This window comes from Mastomys coucha, unplaced genomic scaffold (genome assembly GCF_008632895.1).
Source record: "Mastomys coucha isolate ucsf_1 unplaced genomic scaffold, UCSF_Mcou_1 pScaffold6, whole genome shotgun sequence".
Classification (NCBI taxonomy): Eukaryota; Metazoa; Chordata; class Mammalia; order Rodentia; family Muridae; genus Mastomys; species Mastomys coucha.
In genome coordinates, this window is record NW_022196912.1 from 115446552 (window position 1) to 115474486 (window position 27935).

Consider the following 27935-nt stretch of genomic DNA (forward strand, 5'->3'; position numbering starts at 1 on the left):
AAATAAATATAATAATGATATATAATTTAGCATTGTCATTCTCAAGACACGGGCTTTCAATCTGACTCAATATTTTTTTCTGCATGTTCAATGTTATAGCCTCAACATTCCAAATACTATAAAGGCAGTGAGTAAGTAGATATTGACTGTGTACCTCTTATGGCCAGGTAAGTTTAGAAAGGCAGCAAAGAAGTCCCTATTTTCATGGAAAGGTAGGAAAGATATTAAATAAAAGTTTTGCAAATAAATATCTGTATTAGTACTTTTCTGTTGTGACAAAATGCTATGACAAAAATCAACACAACTCATGGAAGATTTTATTTTGCCTTCCAGTTCCAAAGGGCTGGAATTCATAATGGCAGGGAAAGTACGTTATTGGTATGCCAGCAGGAACACGAAGCTGGATGACCACATTTTACCCACACAGAGAATGAAGAGGTAGCAGGGCAAGATTATATGCCCTCAAAGCCTTAAGCCAGAGATATTCTCCATCCAGCAAGGCTGTACCTCCTAAAGGTTAGCCAACCCCCAACAGCACCACCAACTGAAGAGAAAGCATTCAAATTCATACGCCTACTGGGGACTATTTCTCCTCAAACAACTGTAATAAAAGCTATGAATAGATAAAAGCATTAAGGCAGAGCCAAATATTACTTGAACATTAAGAAAAAAAGAAAACTTTTTTCTGAGGGGCAGAGTTAAGTGGGGACCTGAACAATAGGAAACAGCAATGAATCAAGTCAAGAGGGAAAACCTTGCACATAGAAGAAATCAGCAATCATAAAGATATCAATTTGTACTATATAATGAGAAAATAAAGCTATATTATGCAGGGTTATTGTAAATGTTTCAATTCTATTTTCTTGCTGCCTCAAGCCCCCAAAGCCCCAGTGTATGAACACCCTGCATAGGCGGTAAAATGCTACCTGTGGTAGGTTTCTGCCATAAAACCTTCTATTGTTCAATTATATGTAAACTTACCAATGAAATCCTATTAGAACTTTTAATTGTGTACTCTGTTCCCCAATGAAACATACTTACCTACCATTTCTCTTCCAACTATGCCATCCACCTGTTTCATAGAGCCTGTTTTCTTCTACAAGGTTTTTTGTGTGGCATACCTCCTATCTCAGGAATTTTGAGTCTAAGTTTCATTTTCAAAAACTTCTCTGTGATTCAGTCCATGTCACATAATTGATCATTAAAAACAAACAACAGCCCTATCATAATTCTAATGCAATCTTCCTATAGTATGATATGTCTTTAGATATAGGATCAGATATGGAGCCTGACAATTTGTTATTTTGTCATAAGGATTGTTTGAGCTTAAGGTAGTTGAGAATTAGTACAGGAAGAGTTCTTATGGTTTGAGTGGCAGTCAGTGCTCCATGGGCTCAGATACTTGAATATTTGATCCTAGTTGGTGGTGCCATTTTGGTAAATTTACGAGGTGTTCCCACGTTGGAGGAAATATGCCACCAGTGGATTGAGGAGTAAAAGTCATGCACTGCTTTCTGTTTAATTCAAGATGTGAGCTCTCAGATTGCTTCTACGGCCACCATGAACATATCCTCACTGAGATGGCAGCAGTCTTATCACTCTGGAACTCTAAGATCAAACAAACTCATCCTTCTATAGGTTGCTTTGGTCATAGGGTTTCATCACAGCAACAAAAAGTAACCCATACAGTCCTCCACACTCCTCTTATCCAAGAAAAAAAGACATAAGTTATCCTCTATAAAATTGCTCTCACTACTGCCAGTTAAAGAAATGTCTATTACATGAGGTTGAGGGTTTACTCCAAGATCTTATGAAAATTTAACTGAAGTAACACTTATCTTCCATTATAATGAACATATCCTAATCACATCTCCATAATTGATCTACCTTGAAGCTCAGCCTCTAGCTCTTCATTAAAAAAGTTTATTATAAGCTCAAGTTCTATTCTCTATCAGCATGTATGTAAATATTACTAAAATATGTATTTCTTTGCTTTTCCTGCTGCTAATCAATTATTTGCTAGTATAATGCACAAGCCTCTCTATACTGCACATTAGAGAATAGAAACAAACTTATCCTACAAGAAGAAAAGGCTTTGGTAGACTGCTAAACGTTTTGGAGTTCATACCAAGGATAATGGAAACTAAGGCACAACAATTAGATTTGTATTTAAAACGAATCATTCTGGCTCTTGGGAGAATTTACTGGAGAGGCACAAAAGGCAAGCAGTTCAATTATGGGTAGACTACAACATCCAAGTTTAAGTTAGTATGGCCATTAATTAAGAAAAGTCATTTGTGATGAAGAATGAATGGAATCAAGACCTATTAAGGATGTATATTTCCAAATAGAGTAAATACTAGAGATGAGAGGGAAAAGGTTCCAATATGTGACATTGATATGATAAATACATATTTTATTTTCCCTAGTTAGAGAAACATAATTTTAAAGACCTTAAGTTCCTGGGCTAATCCTGTTGTACTGTTTTTAATGCCTGGCTCCTGACATATCTTCAAAGCAATTAAGGTGAGAGAATCATCTTGTTAGTCACAGTAACCTCCTCTCAAATGCCCCAAAATTTAATGAGATGACTTTTGGAAATCTAAATATAGAGGTGGGACCAGATTCCATGGAAAAAAATTTGGAGCGCTGGAACTTTCAGTACCACCTAGCAACTCCTGATGAAAGAAAGGATTCCTTCAAACTCTTAGAGATTGGGGTCCTTCAGAGATAACCAATACTTGTAACTGATTGATGCCTGTGTAATAAACAAATTTACAGTGAAAGAAAACATTTCTTCTATGTTAGGTATGAGACCATTATCTAGTAACTAAACTGGGAATGGACAATTAATAAAATATTGACTAGTTTATTTACACAAAACTTCAAACTAATAAGACACAAGGCAGATGATTTGTCTCTTGACAAAACCATGCTAACTTGTATCATAAAAATTATTGCTTTGGTGCTGGAGAGTTGTCTCAGCAGTTAAGAGCACTGACTGCTCTTCCAGGGGTCCTGAGTTCAATTCCCAGCAACCACATGGTGGTTTACAACCATCTGTAATGGGATCTGATGTCTTCTCTTCTGGTGTGTTTGAAGACAATACAATGTACTCACATATATTAAAATAAATAAATAAATCTTTAAAATGTATTGCTTTAACTTACAATGAACTTAGGGGGCTAGTAACAAATAGCGATTGTTTGGTGAGATACTAGTCTTAATTGAAAGACATGTAAACATTTCTGCTGTGATTCCTTTTGTCTTAATGATTTATGACATGAATTATTACCTTAAACTTACTGAGAACTTATTGGAATGTATAAGTATTTAGAAATCATGTAATCAATTATCTTGCTGTAATGGTTCTGCCTGATAGTTATATGAGGTAATGTTTTTAGAGACAGTATATATACTGAGAACAGAAAATAAAGGCTATTCTGCTTCATTCAAAGCTGATGAGTCTTTTTCTGCATGCTTCAATTTTTCCCTTTTGTTTTTTTCATTCTCTTCTTTTCTTTTCTTGCTAGTTCACAAAGAGTTAACTGGCTCCAAGCATCTCACCAGGCCAACTAGAGGGCCTCAAGCCAGATAGAAAAGAGCCCTAGCAACTAAAACTTCTTTGCCTAGTCCCCTGCTGCTAACAGCAGGAGCTAATTACCAGAAACAGTGGCTTTTAAGCAACAGAAAAGCAAGAAATAGTTAAGTTTCCAGAGGCCATCAGCTTATGGCTCCTAGAAAAGTAATAGTTACAAGGCCAGACAACATCAGTATATGGCCTTTGTCCAATGCTATGTCTCAACTCAGCAGTATCTGTGATAACAGGGACAGGTCCCTGGCAGGTGGCTCCAAAACTGCTGTACCGTAGTCTTCATCCAGTGCATATGATAGCTTTCCTTGTAACTACAAAGGTGGAATCTCCAATTAACCTTCTTCAGCACACTCCATATAATTAGCTCAGAATTGCACACAAATGGCTGACAGGAGGACCTGGAATCTCAGATGAGGGTCCAATGACCCCTCTCCCCTCAAGGAATGTTAACAGTCAACAGATCCAAACATAATGCTCTCTCATAAGTAGGTACAAATAATCTCAGGAAGATTATAGCTGTTTTGATTTGAGGACTATGTTCTATAACAACCACATAGCTTACAAAACAGTTTGGAGTCTGAGAAGCCCGATACCCAAGGTGCTGCTAAATTGGTTTCTAATGAAGTCATGTTGCCTCAGTCATCTTCTTAAATAATCTTCCATGGCAGAAAAGGCAAAGCATCAATCATTCTTGACTCTTTTAAAAGAACACTTATTCCAGCCATGAGGGCTCCACTCTAAAGACCTAAGCATGTCCCAAACACCAACTTTCTATACCATCCATTTTATAGGGATTGAAATTTCAGCATACAAAACTGGATGTTCTTTCCACTGTAATTTTTACAGGTTCCCTATGTCAATACTGAAACCTACACTACAAAATTAAGTCTATACAGCCCACAGAATCCAGAAGAAGAGGCACAACAAATAGGGAAACCAGGGCCTAGTAAATAGAATGTAACCCTAGAAAATGTTGAGAATTAGCTAAGAATTTACAAGATCTGTATATCCAACATGAGGTGGAATGAATAGATATAAGCAAAACTCAATTTGTAGGTATGTTAAAAGGTAGTTAAAGGAATCCAAGCATATGTCCTATACAAGCAGGAAATAAGACCTACTAAGTAATAAAAAGAGAGGTAAATCAAAGAGTGAAACAAGTAGAAGTATAACTGCTTGTCATGGAGTCAGATGACAAAGGAAACCACGATTTCCAAATGGGCAGTCAGTAATGATGAGTTAGTGCTACCAGACTTCTTGGAGATGTACATGTCAGTTAAAGGATCAACCAAAACTTTCCTACTTCATTTTCATTTTAACTCTTCTTTAACTGGATGCCCAAAGCATTTGATCCATACATCTAATCTTTTTTATTATACCTATGCTTTCTCTGGTTTATTTTGCAAATAAAATATATAAAATATAAAATGTCAGTATAAACAATGATGTTTTATTATATTTAAATATATAATGTAATTCATTTACAATTTTAGTCATTTCATGATTAAAACAGCATATATTATATAATCAAAGAAGTTAAAGGACCCAGAAGTAAACTGGAGGTCAACTTAGTGTCACAATCAATTAAACTTACTTTTGCTGAAATCAAGCATATTATATCATAAGAAGCAGCCTTTTTGAAAAAAAATCTTCTATCCTCAAAAACTAAAGAATGATGACCTTAAATCATATGACATGAGAATATTAAAAGCATTACTAAATAATTATCAACACATTTAAAAGGACACCTTATGTGGTTTAACATGGATTAGTTACCTCTTTGCCATCTAAGAAAGCATAAAGAAACTTTGTTTCTATTGATTTAATGGAAATATTGGCTGCTACAAAATTATTGCCATTTGTTTTAAAAATCAGATTTTTTAATAGATGGCAATATTAAAAATGGTAACAAAAAATATTAGGAAATCACTAAAACTGGACAGCACTCACCTTTGTCTGTGACAAAATAAAAATCTAGTTTTGAAGGACTATAATATTCTTTTGGGTGGATGAGTACATTTTATTTTACAATAACAATAAAAGAAATGCACACATACATGAAACAGAGTGGACCTGGGCATAATGTCATACTGAGTGGCTCCTTTCTCTAGACTGTCTTTTAGCATGCTGCTACTCTGTTCATATCTATCTTAGAGTCATTAATAAAAATCTATGTGTCATCAATTCACAAATATACTAGACATGGCCATTTAACCCTTTGACTTCTTTAAAATCAAAGGAAGTATAAATTTTTCCCAAATGTATTCAAGGTATCTCTTCTCTATTCACTTTTCCTGGGGTTATAGTATTATGCACATAAACATAAGCACTAATATCTTCTCTAATATCTTCCAGACTAGAATTCTGGTTAGATTCAGAGATATGAGGGATTATTTCCATATGTAACCATGAGAGTTCCTTTAAATGAAGAACAAAATATAGAATAGTTAGAGAAGGAAAGTCTGTGTGAAGAGGCAGTGTTTTCAAAGTTTAGATGCCAAAATTAAAGCAAACTCTATGCTACATAGAGTATTTCCTGTTCTCTCATTTCAGAATGAGACAGTTTTTCACTGACTTCTTCCTGGCATCCCTAGTCTAAATTAGAAAGGATAACTTGAGGTGCTTTTTAAAGGAAATCAAGAATCCTAAGTGACAAATAATTGTACAGCTATAAATAGTTTTTACTGATTCTCTTGCTACCTTATTAAAAATGCACATGACATCTAATTAAATGTTCAGATTTTACTTATTTGTATGTACTTAACAGCCATCATCATTATAATGATTACAGTTAAAAGTTCTTTCAAGCCAGACAATATCTATAAATTACATCAGTGAATAAGAAAAGCCGCAGAAAGGGACTTTTAATATTCAAACAAGTATTTATAGAACAGCTAAAATGTTCAGAGGAAAAATCCTGGCATTCTCAGGTATAAATAACCCATCAGAAATTTTTGTAGTTGGCATAAATTCTCCCTTAAACAAAAGGTAGAAAACAATACAACACAGTAAAACATACATGTTTTGTTCCAGAGGGATTATTTCCATATGTAAGTTATGAAAGTTCCTATGAATGAAGAACAAAAAACAGAATAGTTAAGAGAAGGAAAGTATATGTGGAAGAGGCAGTATGTTTAAAGTTTAGATGCTGGAAAGTAGTTAAATCAAGAGTTCACGAAAGACAAAAAATGTCAGAAAGGCATGTGAGTAAAAGTGACCTGAGAGTGGGATACTAGTAGTTTTGTAGAGGTCACATGAAAATGCTCCCGTTCCAGATGAGACAGACACCTCACTTCTATACTTCACAGTTCGAAATTCTTTCTTTTTTTTTTTTGGTTTTTCGAGACAGGGTTTCTCTGTATAGCCCTGGCTGTCCTGGAACTCACTCTGTAGACCAGGGCTGGCCTCGAACTCAGAAATCCGCCTGCCTCTGCCTCCCAAGTGCTGGGTCGAAATTCTTTTAATTCAGTGATTCAACTATAACTGTTCACATCTGAAATTTAGTTCTGAATAAGACAGGCTATGAAGCAAGAGAAAGAGAATAGAAGACCATCGTCCTGGTCATCACAGACATGGACATTTTATTGAATTGATATGCCCTAAAGAAACACTAAATGAATTCCCAAACATTGAAAAGAGAGGCACTTGAAATATGCATTACTATCCTTATTAAGAATGGTCTGAACTTATTCCAAGTTTTTGAAATCTTTTATACATGTACAAATATTTGAACATATAAGCAATGAAAATTTTTGCTGGAAAGCAGTTTCCAATAGGCTGATCAGTTTATTGGTATCAAAGAAATTGAAAAACTATATTCAAACAGAAATTCAGGTTACATTTGTTTTTAGACCATAATTATGTATGTTAAAAAAATCACAATGATTTCTTCTCAACAGTCCGGTAAGAAATTGAGTTAATACACTTGGGCCACTTAGGATTCCTGCTTTAAAAATTCATGCAAAACTTGAATGCCAAGTGATGAGACCATTTTTTGACATGAGATGTAACTTTCTGTGTTATCTGATAGTTTATAAATCCATTGTGGACTGATCTCTTCCTGTTGCAGAAAGCAGCTATAATCTGGCAGAAGTCATTTTTTCCAGTGCCCCAGAATATGTAGGAAAAACTAACAAAGTTCCTATGCGATCAAAGTAATATTTTATAATGACATAATGGATGGAGGAGAAAAAAACCTATGGTGGCTATGAAAGCCTTAATGCCATGTGTATCAAGTTAATTCCTTCAAGTGGTCATGGATTTATTGTAAAAAAAAAAAAAAGACATGCACTAATATCATGAAAAATAAAGGATATGCTGAATGGGCCAGGACTGTTTACTAAGAATGAAATAAATGAGGTCAATTTTAGAGAGTCCTTCACATTTGCTATTGAAAGATGCATATATTTTACCCACAAGATCTGCTACACTAATAGCTCCCTAGAGATTCCTGAACTCCCAACTGCACTTGAAATGGCCACTGGAGTTGCTGATGGCTTCAAATTTCCTAGATTGTTAAATAGAATAAATCAAAATAAACTTAAATCATTTAGTATTTAATACCTGTAATTTGGTAATTTTTCATGTATTGCTTGTATGCAATTGAGCAAATTAATTGCAGAACATATTACTTCTGCTCTTCTGCATACCAATTTACAGGTGCTATTTGAATTGAAATGTGTTTGCTATACCAACATATTAAGGATGTTTGCAAAACCTGAGAAGTAAACAAGTATGCCAATTTATCTTAAAAAAGAGAGAAAAGAAATGAAAGGTAGAAAGAAGAAACATTATTAAAGAATAGTATTGTGTAAAATTAAGTGTATGTGTTTAATATATATTAAATGATACTGTTTATAAATCTCCATCTTGTTGTGAAGTTTAATTGGTCTCCAGCTGGATTCCCAGCATCATTTTGGTTCCCTTTTCTGTGTTACAAGTAAGTAAAGGTCAAGAAGACCCTAAACAAACACAAAAGGAAATTATTTTTGCATATTATTTCAGTTATTGTTATTAACTCCTAAATGTTTTTCTCTCCAAGAATGCCTATTAACACAACAGTGTTTGCATCTACATTTTCATATAAAAATTTCAAGGATACAATAAATATGTTTATATTCAATACATCTTCAGCTAAAATATGCTTAAGTAAAAAGTGACTAATACACTAGAACTCTTCACCTACTAATACTTTCCTACCTGAAAGTTCTCTTAAATGAAGTTTTCTTTGTATCTAGGAGCCTGGAAAAATCAAGAAAGCATATATTTTCCTCAAATTTTATATTATATCTATGCTTAAATTAATAATTAGATCATTATAACATAAATAAATAAAATTGTTAACTTTAGGAATTAAAAGTAGTAAAACTTTTGGGTCTAGGATGTTGATGGCACAGGAGGCTGTGCCTGTGCTAAGAATGAAAGATTAGATTTAGGAAATTTCTGTGTATACTTTAAAAAGTTCAATCTATTAAACAAATGAACTTAACTAAAAGAAAGTGGAAGTCACAATGTTCAAAATATTATCACTATCACAAAGGATGGTTTCTCCTAAAAGAACATGTGAGTATTGACCAGTATGCCATCTTTAACAAGTCTAAAAATATTAGTTCAAAATTAACAGTGGCAAAGAATTCTGTCAATACCACTAGTACCCTAACATCTAGCCAACAGCTATATAACAGTTCAATTTATATTCTAATGAAATAGCTAGAGTATAAAGAACTAATATTGAAGAGGTTATTCCTACATTATAGTGAAGTATTCCTCTGGCCTACAACGTGTGGAACAAAGAAAGAGAGAGGCTGGCAGGCAGGATGAGAGGGAGGGATAGACAAGGATCAGGAACATAGATACATTATTTACTTATTGGCAAAAATAAAATAACTATAAGATTAGAAATTCTTGCTAACTTCTTCCTAAAATTATTTTGTTTTAGCTACACTCTTATGCTCATCTAAGCAGAAATAATGTCCATCTGCTAAGTTTTAATATGTACCTGAAATAAGCTTATAATAGAAACATATTTGCATCCTATACATTGTCACCTGGTATGATTATTTAAAGTGGGAAAATATTTTAACATTGTGGATTATGGGACAAGTAATTTATATCAAAAATTGAAATAAAGAACTAATGATTATAAAATACTGAATTTGCTATTTAAGCTAATTTAATTTTGATAAATTAAGTTGTCCTAAATATTTTGTTTTAACTACAAAAAAAAAAAAGGTTAAAAATGAGGAAGACAGTAGAATGTATATATTTTGACATGCAGTTTAACTTCATTTAATCTTTTTAAGATATTTATTTATTTAGTGTGTGTGTGTGTGTGTGTGTGTGTGTGTGTGTTGATAGTCTACATGTGAATGACAGTGAACAATATGAAGGAATTGGTTCTCTCCTTCCATCATGTTGCATTGCAGGGATGGAACTCAAATTTTCAGTGTGGTGACAAGCTCCTTTCCCACCAAGCAATCCTGCTAGCTCCAAGCTTTATTTATTCTTTGAAAAATATAAATCTGTAATTCTCCAGGAAATAAGCAGCTTATACAATGGCCATGCAATAACTTATAGATAAATAAATTATAAGTTCAGGGTACCAATTTTCTTAAAATACAGGAAAACATTAATAGAATGGTTCTATTAATTTTTGCTGTGAGAAAAACACATATAAAGATACAAACAGTATAACCAAGATCTAATTAGTCATGTCTAGCACTGGAAAGTGGTAAAGACTTGTAAATGTCTAATAGTACTTTTAAAAAGATACCTATCTAGGATTGATAGTTCTATAGATTTTATAATTCATTAAGTTGGCTTAATACTACTACCATTTTATTTTATCATATTTTGGCACCATTTAAAAATATTTAATTCACTTTGTGTACCTGAAAAAAACTCATTACAGTTTTAGAAATTATGTTTCTTCTAAAAGAATGTCAAGCTGTTTCTTCACTAAATTAATGCCCGAAGTCTTCAAGATGGATTTAACTTGTGCCACTTGGTAACAACCTTTTCCGGATTTGTAACTGTCTCTTTCCATTGATTCACTGCTTCAATATTATTACTGTCTTCACTTATCCAGAGCTGTAAAGGAACAGTACAACCATTCAACTTGTTAAATATTCGTAACTGAGTTTAAATAAGTACTCTCACTGTTAAGGAGATATGGACAAGCTTGGATAACATATCTTTAAATAAATATCACTCTACTTTTTTCAAAAGTTGGTTGATGATTTGACCCTTTAAATGTTAAAATATTTAAGCTACTGAATCAGTCTGGATTATGTGACCCAATTCAATTTAAGAATTAAAAATGAAATATTATTCTAAAAATCACCTTGAGTATTCTTTATTGTTCAATTAATCTAGGAGCTCAAATAAAATTGATCATTGTTGCTCAAAAACGTTGTTGCCAAGTTTTCTAAACTGAGGCAATGATTTTAACATAGAAGAAATATACATTTGAGCTCGTTTTACATTAAATCAAACTATAATCTTAATTAAAATCTAATAAATGGTCATTCTTAATCCATAATAATTTGATCATACCTATCACTTTTATACCTATAGATAATAAATGTGAATGATATGGAGAAATGTGTAATATTGTGCAAACATAAGGCATCCATCACGATGAATTTATAACATGGAGACAAGGTGGACACACAACTGAAAAAACTTGAATGTTTGTCTTGGCTATAACACTAACAAATGCTGTAACCTTGGAATTAACTTGTGACCAAGTTTCTAATTCTTCTAATAGATTTGAGTAAGTCATTGGTTTCCAATTTTTTTTCTATCATGGTCTAAAAAACAACCTTTGCTTCAGACAACATCTTACATAGAATCTAATACATAACCCAGGTGACATTAAGAGTATCTGGGTTGATAGACTAGGAGAACTTAATCCCACATGATTGATTCCCTATGGTGACTGACTCCAGAGAAGAAGCTCTCCAGGTTTATTATTCTGGAAATCATCTCTCAAATTTCCGTGAATTCTTTAATTCAAACTCCTCTCCAAATAAGAATACAGAGAGCTGTACCACTTTAAATTAGCAGCCTAGTTATATGAAATGAGAGCTCATATAAATCTTTGAAAATTTATACACACAATCTGAAAATCTCATCTAGACTAATAGCAGTTTTTCGTCAAGTGAAAGCTCTTACATCAGTTAAAGACCTCAAGATTTAAATGTGGCACAAACAGCTGTAATTAAGACAAAAAGCTTACTAACAGCTATCGCAAATCAAAGATTTAAAAAAGAAAATGTAAAAAAATAATTCTATAGGTTTAAATGTTATCAAGCCCTATACAAATTACTCAGAATTTTAATTAATCCACAGAACAGAATCCAAATAATATCAAAACATCATTAAAAGGATGAGTTGACATTTCATAGAAATTAAAATCTGTTATAACTCAATAATATATTATGTTAATGTTATATTAATATATATTAATAATATACTATATAATAATGTAATAGTATAAAAGGCTCATTTTAAATAAAAAGTTAAAAATGAAACAGAATAAAATGTGATACTCAAAGTGTGGTTTACATATTTAGGTTTCTCTTGAAGTTGAAAGTTCAGAAGGCTTAAAAAATAAGCCTGACTGCTCAGAAATGTCATCTATTTATAGTAAAGCAAAGCATCTGACAAAATTTGATTCTGAAGCAATACTGAATTTTAATTTAGAGTGTCAAAGAATCTCCCTATATTCACTCTTAATCTCACCTCCTTTCCTTTGTAATAAACTTCATAGTAACACATAGAGATGTAACAGGAAGAAATTCAAGGTAACACCTACTAACCTGGCCTACAAAATGTTTTCTTCTTACAGAGCTCCGACTGTAAAGTTTAATAAGGAAAACGATTTCTTTTTCAGTCTGTATAAGTGGAAAAATCATAGTTTCTCCCCATTTTACTCTTCCACTGGAGGCCTTCAGTAAGCGTGTCTTCTTCTTATAAATCAGCTCTCCTGAGCTAAACATTCCTACCTTCACAAAAAAACCTAGGAAACAAGAAACTATAGTTTATAAAATTTTATGTGAACTACTACCTAAAGATTTTTATCTACATATTGATTATTATAAAAATATGAATAATCAATTGTAAAGGTCCTCTGGGTTGTTATTTGACTATAAAACAAAAAACTTTTGCCACACTTTACAAATAATTGCTGTGACCTCATATGAACTTAATATTGCTCTGATCTAAATGACATCAAACAGAATGAACAATTATCAGCAAATGAAAATACATTGAAAAGTAGTTAAAGAAAAGTGTCAACTCTCTGGACATCCAGAGGCATTAATTTCACAATTTTAGGTAAATTTCTTTGCTTGTGATGCCATAAGTATATGTGCACTAAAATAAAATAAGTAAATATTCTTAAGTATATTTGAGATCTAGCACTTTGACAATGATAAAAGTTTGTATGATCTATAACCAAACATAACAAGTATGACCTTTAGGGAAAATAAAAAAAAAAAGTAAAGATCCCCCAAACCAACCCTGCTGGCTCTTAATATTGGAATGTTCAGTCTTTAGAGATTGAAAATAAACTTTTGTTATTTAAACCAAAAGGGAGAAAGGAATATTAAAGAAGTTTGGAGCAGGAATATCAACTAGGGAACTGTTCTGGATAAAATTGTGGGTAACATAAGTTTTCACCTAACATAATTTTCAAGTGATACAAAATGACTATAGCTTGAGCAACAGCTGTTGTCTGGCTACTGTGAGGAGTTAGTTAATATAACTGGGACTAAAAGGCAGCAAGAGAGGCAAGAGGAAACTGTAAGAAAATGAGGAGTCACAGGACGAGGAATGTGATCTGACTATTTATATGGCCCTAGGGATCAGAACTCAAGTTCTAACGTTTGTATAGAAAGTACTTTACCAACTGAGCTATCTCCCTATTACTGCTTCGTGGTCTTTACAAGGAGTTCTTCACTTTTTCATGTATATTATTCTTTTCAGATTCTTCCTATTCAGTGAATTTTTAAGGACATCACTTAATTTCTGTGGATGTGCAAATGAGTTAGCATAGTTGGTACAAGATTGTCTTGCATATTATTAAATTTCTGACTTACAAATTTCTTGTTATTTTAAAATTATATATTCTTCACTGTTCAGAATACTAATTATATTTCCTCTACTTTGTTCCATCCAACTTCCTACAAAATTTCCTATTTTGATGGTCACTTTAAAGAAAAAAACTTTTGGTTTTATTGTCTTTTCTTAACATTATTCAACTCCAGCTTTAATACTTATTTTTCTAACTTAAATCGAATGCTCAGTTTTTAATCTTATATATATATATATGTTTTTAATCTTTCTTAGTGAAAATACTTTTACTGTGGGAGGATAATTCCCTCCTACTCTTAGCTGTTGATTAGGGTTCTTCTCAGATATTCAGCTCTAAGAATGGTCTGGTGAACTAAGCATTGCTCACCAATGTATCACAGTCCCTAGCTGAACATCCAGAGAAGAACACAAATATTAATGCACTTATCTTTTACATCTTCACATTATATGTTCTTTGAACCACTGATAGATACACTTACTCAAAGCCAGAGGTGTTGATGAACTTGGAAGGTTCTGTGCCTCAAGAATTTGCAGCTGAATCCTGCTATTTACTGCTTGGAAACAAGTCCCCAGGGCAAGTTCTGCTTGGCAAACCTATGCATGAAAAAACATCATTTGGCAGTTCATAATAGAGTTTGGAGATACTTCAAAAGTTCTAACATAAAAAGCTAGAGTAAAAAATGTTCAAAGCATTATTTTCTACTGACACCCAGAACCCAGAAGTTATTAGAGATTTTGAGGATAAATACCATGGATTTCAAAAATATATTCACTTGCACAGAATCTAAAAATACATGACATATCTATATACTGAACTTGAAAGTTACTGATACCAAAAGACAACCCCCTACTAGCCTTGCTGGACTCCAAGAGTGTTCTCCTTCCCCTTGGGAGGCCTTGGGGGGAGACTAATCAGCTTGGAACCCTGGTCTACCAATCCCTTCCCAGTCAGATCTACCCTGGACACAGCCAGAAGAGGCGAGTTGCATGGGATCTGTGACCTCACTTTTCTAGCTCCGGACCCACCCTTTGGTTCCAAGGATGTTGTGGGACCCCAAGCATCCGGCTTCCCCTTGGAGGACTGCAAGGGCCCCAAGAATCTACCAGCTTGGAACATTGCCCCACTTGTCAATATGGTCTGCCTGAATGCACAGCCAACAGAATCAGGTACCCTGACCTCCAAAGTCTGGCCCACACTTCCCTGTTTTCCTGAGAAGTCCTGCTGCCATCAGGATCATCCAGTCAACACTAGGGAAAACCAGATGCTTAAAGATAGCATAAAAACACAATCAAAAGACCCAGGGCAATATGGCACCACCAGAACACAAATATCCTGCTACAGCAAATGCTAGATATCCTAAGGAAACTGAAGCATAAGAAGAGGATCTTAAATACAATCTTATAAAGATGATAAATGTCTATAAAGAAGAAATGAATAAAACCCTTAAAGAAATACAGGAAAATGCATTCAAACAGGCAGAGGCACTAAACGAGGAAGCAAACAAATTTAACAAATCAAGGAAAATACAATCAAACAGGTAAAGGGTATGAATAAAACTGTCCAAGAGCTGAAAATGGAAATAATAAAAACAAAATAAATAATAAACAAAATAATAAAAATAGAAGCAATAAAGAAAACACAAACAGGTAATCCTAAAGATAGGAAACTGAGGAAAGAGAACAGAAATCACACCTTTAAGTAACATCAACAGAATATAAGAGATAGAATAGAGAATCTCAGACATAGAAGATACAATAGAAGATATAATACATCAGTCAAAGAAAAAAAATCTTATGACACAAAACACCAGTGAAATGTGGGATATTATGGAAATCTAGGAATAATAGGAATTGAAGAAAAAAATTCCCAACTTAAAGACACAGAAAACATCTTTACCAAAATCATATAAGAATTTCCCTCATCTAAAGGAAGAGATGCCTATGACTGTACAAGAAGCTTACAGAACACCAGACTAGACCAGCAAAGAAAACCCTCCTGCCACATAATAATCAAAACACTAAATGCACAGAACAAAGAATATTAAAAGTTGCAAGAGGGAAAAGGCAAAGGAATATAAAAATACATACTTTTCTCAATTACTCCTGATTTCACAACTGAGACTAAAAGTTGGAAGGGCCTGGGAAGATGTATTGCAGATGCAAGGAGACCACAGATGTCAACCCAGTAAAACTTTCAATCACCATAGATGGTGAAACCAAGATATTTCATGACAAAACCAAAATTAAGCAATATCTATCTACAAATACAGTACTACAGAAGATACTAGAAGAAAACCACCAATCCATTGAGGCTAATTATGCACAAGAAAACACAAAACATAATTTCACACCATTAAAACCAACAAAAGAGAAACATACACACAACCAACACCAAAAATAACAGGAAGTAACAATCATTGATCATAAATGTCTATTAACACCAACAGACACAATTCCCCAATACAAAGACACAGGGTAACAGAATGGATACATAAGCAGAATCCATCATTCTGCTGTATACAAGAAATACACTTCAGCAACAAAGATAGACATTTTTTCAGAATAAAGGGCTAGAAAAAGGTATTTCAAGCAAACATACAGAAGAAACGAGCTGGAATAATCATTCTAATATTTAATAAAATAATCATTCAATCAAAGTAATCAAAAGAGATGGTAAAAAGATCCTTCATACTCATCTTCTGTGCCCATGGACTGGTAGGATTAATAGTGAAAATAGCCATCTTACCAAAAGCAATCTATACATTCAATGCAATCCCCATCAATATTCCAACACAATTCTTTACAGGCCTTGAAATAACAATTCTCAACTTAATATGGAAAAAAACTCAGGATGGCTAAAACAATCCTGAACAATAAAAGAACTAGATGTATCACTATCCCTGACTTCAAGCTGTACTACAGAGCAACAGTAATAAAAACTGCATAGTATTAGTATAAAAACCGACAGGTTAATCAGTAGAATCTAAGTGAAGACCAAGATATCTATGACACATACCTATGACACTTGATTTTGAGAAAATAAAACCATACAAGTGAAAAGGGAGAATATCTTCAACAAATGGTTCTTGTCTAACTGGATGTCTGCAAGGAAAAGAATAAGAATAGATCCATAATTACCAATCTACACAAACTCAAGTCTAAGTGGAAGGCACTTAAAGAAATGTTCAAAGTCCTCAGTCATCAGGTAAATGCAAATCAAAACAACTCTGAGGTTCCATCTTACACCCATCAGAATGGCTAAGATCAAAAACGCAAGAGGTAACACATGCTAGCGAAATATAGAACAAATGGAACACTTCTGCATTGCTGGTAGGAGTGCATACTTGTACAACCACTTTGGAAATCAATTTGGCAGTTTGTCAGAAAAATGGGAATAGTTCTACCTCAACACTCAGATATACCACTCTTGAGCATATACCCAAAAGATGCTCTATCATTCTACAAGGACAAATGCCCAACAACGTTCATAGCAGATTTATTGTAATAGCCAGAAACTGGAAACAACCTAGTTGTCCCTCAATGGAAAAATGGATAAAGAAAATATGGTTCACTTACAAAATGGAATACTACTCAGCTATTAAAAACAAGGACATCACGAATTTTGTAGAAAATAGATGAAACTAGAAAGTATCTTCTTAAGTGAGTTAACCCAAACCTGAAAGTACATTGTATCTACTCACATGTGGTGATTAGCCATAAAATACAGGATAACCACACTATAATCATCAGATCCAAAAAGCCAAATAACAAAGGCCCAAGGGAAAATGGTTGAATCTTTCTCAGAAAGGGAGATAAAATAGATATCAGAGATAGATAGAGGGAAGTAAGTTGGTGGGAGAAAGATGGGGAGGGAAGGGGAGATCAGGTATAGGAAGAACATAGGAGAGACAAAGAAAATTGGCAGGGGGGGGCAATCTCTAGGATGTGCCAGAGACCTGGAACAGTGGGAGACCCCAGAAAGTAAATGGAGTTGACTCTAGCTAAGATTCCTAGCAGTGGGGAATATGGATCCTTAACTGGCCACTTCCTATAGCCAGGCAGCACTTCCAGTGCAGGGCTAAGGACTGCAACCTACCCACAAAATCTTCTACTCAGACTGTGTCCTACTTACAAGATTTGCAGGGACAAAAATAGAGCAGAGATGGAGGGAATGGCCAACCAATGATTGTCCCAACTTGAGGCCTACCATATGGGTAAGAACCAATCCCTGCCACTATTAGTGATAATTCTCTTATGCTTGCAGACAGGAACCTAGCGTAACTGTCCTCTGAGAGGCTCCACACAGCAGTCAATATTAAGAGATGCAGAGACCCACAGCTACACACTAGATAGAGCTTAGAAAGTCTTGTGAAAGGAAAGGGAACCAAAGAGGACAGGGACTCCACAGAAAGACCAACAGTGTCAACTAACCTGGACTCTTAGGAGTTCCCAGAGACCGAATAAAAAAACAAAGAGCAAGCAGGGCTGGGCCTAGATCCCCTACACATATGTAGTAGATGAGCAGCTTGGTCTTCATGCCAGGTCCCCAAAAAACAGGAGCAGGAGTTGTTCCTGAATCTGTTGCCTGCCTACCTAGAGATCCCATTCCCCTAAATGGGCTATCTTGTCTGACCTTAGTGAGAAAAGATGTGCCCAGTCCTTTAGTAAATTGATGTGCAAGAAAGGGTGTGGAGTGTTGATGGGGGATAATACCTAGAGCGGGGCTCCCACATCTCAAAGAAGAAGGAGAGGAAGGAATTGGGGTGGTTCTGTGTTGAGGAGAAACTGGGATAAGAGGGGGACCTGAACTAGGATGTAGAGTAAATAAATTTGAAATAAGAAAGATAAGTTGATTTCTTTCTTCAAGACTTGAAGTTCTTGTCATACAGATCTTTCATTTGCTTTGTTATCACCAAAGAAAAGCTCGGAATCCCCATAATACTACTCCCAGACCATACGAAACCAAGAAGAAAGAAGACTACACCAAAGTGTGGATGCTACAGTCCTACTCAGAAGGGGCAAGAACGTAATCCTGGGAAGAAGAGGGAGAGAGGGATCTTGGAGGAAGAGAGAAAAAGGAGGGCTGGTTCAGATATAGGAGGAGATAGAAGTACAGAGGGTCAAAAATTTGAAAGGAGGTGTGTAGCAGTGGTGGAGGGAGAACTGGAGTTAGCTACTAGAAAGTTCTAGATCCCAGAAACACAAGAGGTTCCCAGGACCCAACAGGGAGGACATTAGCTGAAATACCCAACAAAGCAGAGGCAGAACCTGTAGAGACCTTATCCATTTGATAGGCATAGTCCCGGGTTGAGGGATGGGGCCAGACACCTACCTCAAAATTTTAATTGAGTATTGCTCCTGTCAAAAAGAAATGCAGGGACAAAAAGTGGAGCAGAGACTGAAGGAAAGACCATCTAGAGACTGTCCCATCAAGGGATCCATCTCCCTTCCCAGTTTCTCCTCCACAGACTTCCTATCCCATACTCCTTACCCCTGCTTCTATAAGGGTTCTCCCCACCCTACCCACCCATCCATTCCCATATTGAGGTCCCTGTTCCGGTGCCACTTGCCGCAGGCCGATCTGGGCCTCCCTCAACCAGCGGGAGAAATGGGGTCCTAGTCAGGTCTACAAGGCGTAGGCGAAGAATGACAAACAGAGCCGACACAAGAGTGTGCTGAATCTGAATGTATTTCTTAAAAATGGCATCAGACTTTTACAGTCATTGCAAAAGAGAAATGATAAATCTGGCAGCTCAACAGTTGAGGTACATCTGAGGCTACCTGAAACACACTGGGTCTAAAGCAGCAGCTATCTCCTCTGGACTGGTGCTGTATTCCCCCCCTCCCCAACCCCGGGCCTAAGCGCTCTGGGCCCCGGGGGACTGCGGACTGCATGAGTCTAAGTCCTAGTCCATCTAAGTTCTAGTTGTAGTCAGAGTGCGAGCCCCTGCACAAAGTGAAAACCAGGCTTATATGGTATACAGAAAATAGGGCGAATGACAAGAGTCACATAGGTGGCGAGGTCAATAGGATCAGAGAGCAAGACTGAAGTCACTAGGTAAGTGACCTCCACATCAAGGTCGGTAGGATCAGGTATCCAGGTGTGAGGCAGGCAGAAGAGCAGTGGTGCCCTCCCTGCTGGGGCTATTTTGGTATTCCTATGCTAATTCTCTAGGTCTGCTGAAGGCAAGCACCAGGAAGTTCCAATCTAGCAGTTCCTGCTAATGCCCTTAAGTGAGGGAAGCCCTCCAATTACTCTGTAGTATGTAAAACAGTTCTGTCTTCTATGGGATTGCCCTGAAAATTCTAATTATGTTAACAGTAATCAATGGTGCCTGACCTCTGTTGCTAACTCTGAGGACATTCTATCTGATAAGACAGATTCCTTGTGAGAAATTCCAAGCTAAGGACAGCTTGGAAATAAATTAGGATATTTTGGAACATTGTGCTGGTCAGGAGACAATGCCTAATCTTAAGTTTAGCCATTATCGAATCATTTCTTGGAGTACCTTTTATGCCTAAATAAGAGGGCGTGTTGACAACTGGAAAGACTAATCTGGAACACATCTGAGTTAGGAGATGCCAGCAACTGTCTGAATACCCAGGAGGCACAAACTCCCCATTGAAGTCATAACGCCTCTTATCCTTAATCAGGCTTTTACCCCCAATATTATGGATTTTACTGGAGTAAACGACTAGGCATGGCAGCATTCCCCTACACTGGATCATTAAACCTCCATAGGACCAAGGACCTTCCCTCCGATTGATGCCAGATAATGCCATCCTTTGCTACATATCCAGTTGGAGCCATGAGTGCCCCCCATGTATACTCTTTGGTTGGTGGTTTAGTCCATGGGAGCTTTGGCGAGTCTGGTTGGTTGATATTGTTGTTCTTTGTATAGGGTTACAAACCCATTCAGTTCCTTCAGTCCTTCCCCTAACTGTTCCATTGCATTCCCTGTGCTCAGTCCTATGCTGCAAGCATCCACATCTATATTTGGCAGGCACTGGCAGAGCCTCTCAGGGGCAGCTATACCAGGCTCCTGTCAGCAAGTGCTTCTTGGCATCAGCAATAGTGTCTGGGTTTGGTGTCTGCAGATGGGATGAATACCTAGATGGGGCAGTCTTTGGATGGCTGTTTCTTCAATCTCTGCTCCACGTTTTGTCCTTGCATTTCCTTTATTGGAGCAATTCTGGATTAATATTTTTTAGGTAGGTGGGTGGCCCCATCCCTCAACCAGGGGCTGAGCCTATTTACTGGATATGGTCTCTAAGGTTCTATCTCCCATTTGTTGGGTATTTCAGCTCATGTCATCCCTGTTGGGTCCTGGAAACCTGTTGCTTCCCTGACATCTGTGACTTTCTAGTGGCTACCCCCATTTTGCCACACCCACTACTAAACTCCTCCTTTCCAATTTCCGACCCTCTGCACTTTACATATTCTTCTCCCATATCTGATCTTTGCTCCCTTTTCCAAGCCCCTCCTCTCTCCCTTTCAGATCCCTCACCCTCTACCTTCAGTGATTATTTTCTTCCCCCTTCTGAGTAGGACTGAAGCATCCACACTTTGGTCTTCCTTCTTCTTGGGTCTGTAAGTTAGATCTTGGGTATACTGAGCTTATCACTTATCCACTTATCAGAGAATACATACCATATGTGTTCTTTTGTGACTGGAATATTTCACTCAAGATTATATTTTCAAGTTCAATCCATTTACCTAAGAATTTCATAAAATCATCGTTTTTAAATAGCTGAGTAGTACACCATTGTGTAAATGTACCATATTTTCTGTATCCATTCCTCTGTTGAGGGACATCTAGGTTGTTTCCAACCTCTGGCTATTATAAATAAGGCTGCTATGAACATGGTGGAGCATGTGTCCTTAATACATATTGGAGCATCTCCTGGTTATATGCCCAGGAGTGGTATAGCTAGGTCTTCAGGCAGTACTATGTTTAATTTTCTGAGGGATTGCAGACTGATTTTGAGAGTGGTTGTACCAGCTTGCGATCCCACCAAAATTGGAGGAGTGTTCCTCTTTCCCCACATACTAGCCAATATGTAATCTCATCTGAGTTTTCTATCTTTGTCATTCTGACTGGTGTGAAGTGAAATCTCAGGGTTGTTTTGATTTGCATTTCCCTGATGACTAAGGATGCTGAGCATTTCTTTAGGTGCTTCTCAGCCGTTCAATATTCCTCAGTTGAAAATTCTTTCTTTAGCTCTGTACCCCATTTTTAATAGGGTTATTTGGTTCTCTGGAGTCTAACTTCTTGAGTTCTTTGTATATATTGGATATTAGCTCTCTATTGGATGTAAGGTTGGTAAAGATCTTTTCCCAGTCTGTTGGTTGCCATTCTGTCCTATTGACAGTGTCCTTTGCCTTACAGAAGCTTAGTCATTATGGAAATGCAAATCAAAACAACCCTGAGATTCCACCTTATACCAGTCAGAATGGCTAGGATAAAAAACTCAAGTGACAGCAGATGCTGGAGAGGTTGTGGAGAAAGAGGAACACTCCTTCATTGCTGGTGGGATTGCAAGCTGGTACAACCACCCTGGAAATCAGTTTGGCAGTTCCTATGGAAATTGGACATAGTACTACCTGAGGACTATTCCTGGGCATATACCCAGAAGATGCTCCAACATGTAATAAGGACACATGCTCCACTATGTTCATAGCAGCCTTATTTATAATAGTCAGAAACTGGAAATAACCCAGATGTCCCTCAACAGAGGAATGGATTCAGAAATTGTGGTACATCTATGTAATGGAGTACTACTCAGCTATTAAAAACAATGAAATCATGAAATTCTTAGGGAAATGGATGGATCTGGAGAATATCATCCTGAGTGAGGTAACCCAATCACAAAAGAACACATATGGTATGCACTCTCTGATAAGTGGATATTAGCCCAGAAGATCGGAATACACAAAGTATAATCCACAAACCACAAGAAACTCAAGAAGAAGGAAGACCAAAATGTAGATACTTCAATTCACTCTTAAAAGGGGGAACAAAATACCCATGGAAGAAGTTGCAGAGACAAACTATGGAATAGAGACTGAAGGAAGGACAATCCAGCCTGATATAGCTGTCTCCTGAGAAGCTCTGATAGTACCCTACTAATACAGATGGAGAGGCTCACAGCCATACAATGAACTGAGTGCAGGGTCCCCAATGAAGGAGCTAGAGAAAGGACCCAAGGAGCTGAAGGGTTTGCAGCCCCTTAGGATGAACGATATGAACTAACTAGTGCCCTCAGAGCTCCCAGGGACTAAAACTCCAACCAAAGAGTACACATGGTGGGACTAAAGGCTCCAGCAGCATATGTATCATAGAGGATGGCCAAGTCGGTCATCAATGGGAGAGGCCCTTGGCCCTGTGAAGGTTCTGTGCCCCAGTGTAGAGGAATTCCAGGGCCAGTAAGCAGGAGAGGGTGGGGTGGTGAGCAGGGGAAGGGGGGAGGGAACAGGGGTTTGTTCTTGTTGTTGTTTCTTTATTTTTTTTGGAGGGGAAACTGTGAAAGGAGATATTGTATGACATGTAAATAAAGAAAATATCTAATAAAAAATATTAAAACAAACAAACAAACAAAAAACTCTAGGACCAGACAGATTCATTGAATGCTTCTATAAAACTTTCCAAGAAGACTCGTTGTAATGTGTTTCATAAAACAGAAAGTGAATTAATAATTAATTCACCAAACTAATTGATCCTATGAAGCTAGTGTTGTTCTGATACCAAAACCAGGTAACGACATGACAGACATAGAGAGAGAGACAGAGAGAGAGAGAGAGAGAGCCAGAGAGGGGGAGAGGGAGAGAGAGAGAGAGAGAGAGAGAGAGAGAGAGAGAGAGAGAGAGAGAGAGAGAGAACTATAGACCAATTTCTTTGAAGCAAAAGTTCTTAATACTTGCAAACAAAATTCAGGAACACATTAGGATGTAGAGTAAGGGGAACAATCCTCCATTGCTGGTGGGGGTACAATCACCCTGGAAATCAATCTGGCATTTTTCTCAGAAAATTGGTAATGGTTGTAAATGAAGACCCAGCTGCACTGCTTCTGTGTATATATGCAAAAGATGCTCCACCATACCACAAGGACACATACTCCATTATGTTCATAGCAGCTTCATTCATAATAGCTAGAAACTAGAAATGCTCCAGATGCCCCTCAATGAAAGAATGAATACAGAAAATGTGGTTCATTTATACAATGGAGTACTACTCAGTTATTAAAAATAAAGACATCATGAATTTTTCAGGCAAATGGATAGAACTAAAAAATACCATCCTGACCGAGGTGACCCAGACCCAAAGGACATGCATGATATGTACTAACTGGTAAGTGGATATCACCCAAAAAGTGCAGAATCACGGCACTACACTCCACAGACCCAAAGAAGCTAAACAAGAAGGGAGGTCCAAACAAGAATGCTCGAATCCCACTTAGAAGAAGGAATAAAATAGGCATAGGAGGTGAAAGGACAGAGGGAACTGAGTGAGAGAGGAAAGGGGAGGCAATGGGGTTCAGGATAAAAGTGTGGGGAGAGACAGAAAAGAGGTCCAGAGGGTCAGGAGAAGGAATGGAAATTGGTGGCTATTGGGGGTGAGGGTAGGGACTATCTTATCTATGGAACATGCCAGAGACCTGGAATAGTGGATCCCAGGAGTCTATGTGGGTGACTTTAACAATGAGGATATGGATCTTGAGTGCCCACTTCCTGTATACTGGCAGGATTCTCAGTAGAGAGAGAAGGACACCAACCCACCCACAAAATTTTTGACCCAAACTTCATACTGTGTACAAGAAATGCAGGGACAAAGATGCAGCAGAGACTGAGGGAATGGCCAACCAATATCCCAAGGGCAGGCACCAGTTCCTGAATCTATTAATGAAATTCTGTAATGCTTGCAGACAGGAGTGTATCATAACTGTCCTCTGAGAGGCTCCTCCCAGAAGCTGACAGAAACAGCTGCAGAGGTCCACAGTCAAATGTGGGACAGAATACTGGGAGTATTATGGAAGAGTTAGGGGAAGGTTTGAGGGCCCCAAAGGGGATCGGAACTGTATAGGAAGACCAACAGGATCAAATAACTGGAACCCCTGGGGGCCTTCAGAGACTGAATCACAAACCAAAGAAGATACATGGGCTGAACATAGCCCCCCCCCCACCCTCACACCATATGTAGCAGATGTGCAGCTTAGTCTTCATGTGGGCCCCCCAACAACTGGAGTGGGAGCTGCCCCTAAAGCTGTTGCCTGCCTGTGGATCCTGTTCCCTTAACTGTGATGCCTGGGCTAGCCTCAGTGGGAGAGAGTGGGCCTATGCCTGCAGAGACTTGATGTCCCACAGATGGGGAATACCCAAGGGGGCCCATACCCTCTCAGAAAAGGGGAGAGAGAGGAGTAGCAGGAGGACTGTGTGAGGGGTGACCAGGAAGAAGGAGGTAGTGAAAAGGATGTAAATAAATAAATGTATAAATAAATAAATAAATAAGTAAACATTATGATCAAGTGGCCTTCATATCAAAAAATCAAAGTTGATTCAACATTTATAAGTAAATAAATGTAATACACCATAAAAATAAGTTTAAAGACAAAACCCACATAATTATTTTAATTAATCCTGAACAGGCATCTGACAGTGTTTTCATGATTAAAGTTCTGGAGATTTTGAAAATGGATAGAACATACCTAAAAATAATAAAGGCTATGTACAACAAACCTATAGCTATTATAATATTAAAAGTTAATAAAAGCATTTCCTTTAAAAGCAGAATTAAAACAAGTATGTCTATTCTCCTTTCTCTTATTTGATAAATGGCTTGAAGTCTTAGAGGAAAGAAAGAAGTCAAAGTATCTGAATTTGCAGACAATGAATCTTTGCTTGAAAGACACTAGGGGTGTACTAGAAAACTCCTATACGTAATAAAGAAATACTTAAAGTATTAAAAAGTCAATATTTAAAAAGTAACCCTCATTGATACTAGCAGCATGTTCTCAGAGAAAGAAATTAGGAAAGATATTCCATTTAAAATAACCAAAATATCTAGAAATAAATACTTAGAAATAAATCTAACCAGAGAAGTAAAAGACCTCTATAACAAAAAAATTCAAGATATCAAAAAAGGGTATCACAGAAGATATTAGATAATAGAAAGACATTCTAGACTCCTGTACTGGTAAAGTTAATATCATAAAAATGACTATGCTACTAAAATTAATTTACATACTTAATGGAATAACGTATCAAAATTCTGATGTCATATTACACAGGTTTAGAAAAAAATAATATAAGAATTAATAGGGAACTACAAAAGACCACAATAGCTAGAGTTATCCTAAGGTGCAAGAACACTGCTAGAAGCATTATGATACCCAACATTATATTATACTATAGGGAGACAGTAACAAAGACATCCTGACACTAGCATAAAATAAACAGGTAGAACAATAAAATAAAGTACTCAGGAGATAAAACAACAAAGCTGTGCCCAGGCAATTTTTGAGAACAGAGGCAAAATCATTAAGGAAAAAAAGGATAGCCTATAACTGAGCATGCTGGCTCAAGTCTTCATTCCAACACACTCAAGAGGCAGAAGAGTGTAGGTGTCTGAGTTCGAGAACGACCTGGTCTACTGAGAGAGTTCTTGAACAACAGGGACTATATGATCAAATCTATCTAAAAAGAAAAACATAGATAACATAGTCAACAGAAGGCACTGGCAAAACTGGATGTATACCTGCAGAAGAATGAAATAAGATTCTTACCTTTCACCTTGTTAAAAAAAAAAATCAGTTCAAAATGCATTAGAGATCTTAACTTTAAACCAGAAACAGTAAAATTTCTAGAAGAAAACACAGCAGATAGCCTTGAAAATATTGGACTTGGCAAGAACTTATTTTTTAAATGTTTTAGGTTGTTTTTTTATTTTCTTATGTATAAGTGGTTTGCTTACATGCATGTATATATAGCTAGTAAGTATATAGGTGATTATGAGCTACCATTCAGATGCTGAAACCAAACCCAGGTCCTTTGTAAGAATACCAGATTCTCAAAACCACTTAGACATCTCTCTAGCCCCATTAAGCACATTTTTAATAGAATACCAATAGCACAGGAGGTAACACAATCACAAAAGAACACTCATGTTATGCACTCACCGATAAGTGGATATTAGCCCAGAAGCTCGGAATACCCAAGATACAACCCCAAACCACAAGAAACTCAAGCAGAAGGAAGACCAATGTGTGGATACTTCAATCCTTCTTAGAAGGGGAAACAAAATACCCATGGAAGGAGTTGCAGAAAAAAATTTTAATTCTTCTGACCACTTTAACATTTTTTTTTGTTTTGTTATTCATTTTAATCTCTAATTTCTCCCTTCCACTTTGGTGGTTCTCAAGACAGACAGCACACTAGACTCACTACTGGAGAAGTTATTGAAGACTACAAATTCATTTGTCCTGACCCTTATGAAAGTTTAATTTTATTAGTTTAGGTGTGGATATGCTTTTAAAGTTCCCAAATGATACCGATGTATAGCTGGGGTTCTTTTAATTAGTACTTCAAGTCAACCTAAATATTTTTAAAGAAATAAAATACAAATCCTATATAAATTTAAAATCATATTTAATTTAAAGTTTATAAAGTTTAAGACTGATTTCTAAAAATGTTATCCCAACAGAGAAACTCTATATTTAAATAATTAAGAATTTCTAGCCAGGCAGTGGTGGTGCACACCTTTAATCCCAGCACTTGGAAGGCAGAGACAGGCGGGTTTCTGAGTTCGAGGCCAACCTGGTCTACAGAGTGAGTTCCAGGACAGCCAAGGTGACACAGAGAAACCCTGTCTCGAAAAAAACCAAAAAACAAACAAACAAAAAAACAAAACAAAACAAAAAAGAATTTCTAACTACTTTACTGACAGTTTCTGACTAGCTGAGAGAAGACAGCATCAGCTCTCAGAGTAGAGCAGGTACTTTTTGTTTATAGCAATAACAATTTTTAATAGTTTTAAATATTCTTTTCTTCTTTTTATTGGATATTTTCTTTATTTACATTTCAAATGCAGTAACAATTTTTGAAAGTTAACTTTAAAAACACTAATGGCTGGTCCAAAGAAACAGCTCAGTCTGATGGTGACTGTTGCTAAGCCTGGCGACCACAGATTGATCCCCAGGACCTAAGAGTGAAGAGAATCAGTTCCCACAGATTGATCCCCAGGACCTA

General features: G+C 36.5%; 1 protein-coding gene and 1 pseudogene across 6 annotated transcripts in view; one reads left to right on the top strand and one right to left on the bottom strand.

Annotated features, from left to right (window-relative positions):
• Positions 1 to 7361: 7361 nt before the first annotated feature.
• Tc2n (tandem C2 domains, nuclear) overlaps positions 7362 to 27935 on the bottom strand; it is a 92708-nt gene continuing 72134 nt past the window's right edge. For 4 of the 6 annotated variants that reach the window (XM_031356329.1, XM_031356327.1, XM_031356324.1 and 1 more), the window contains 3 exons: positions 14173 to 14287; positions 12418 to 12617; positions 7500 to 10684 (listed from right to left, as the gene is read on the bottom strand). In XM_031356329.1, coding sequence (XP_031212189.1) covers positions 10574 to 10684; positions 12418 to 12617; positions 14173 to 14287 — 426 coding nt within the window. In that variant the 3' untranslated portion in view covers positions 7500 to 10573. Of the gene's footprint in view, positions 10685 to 12417; positions 12618 to 14172; positions 14288 to 27935 lie in introns of all 6 variants that reach the window. The other 2 variants (XM_031356328.1, XM_031356325.1) reach the window with 1 other exon arrangement.
• Positions 7732 to 8114, top strand: LOC116080081 (annotated as a pseudogene).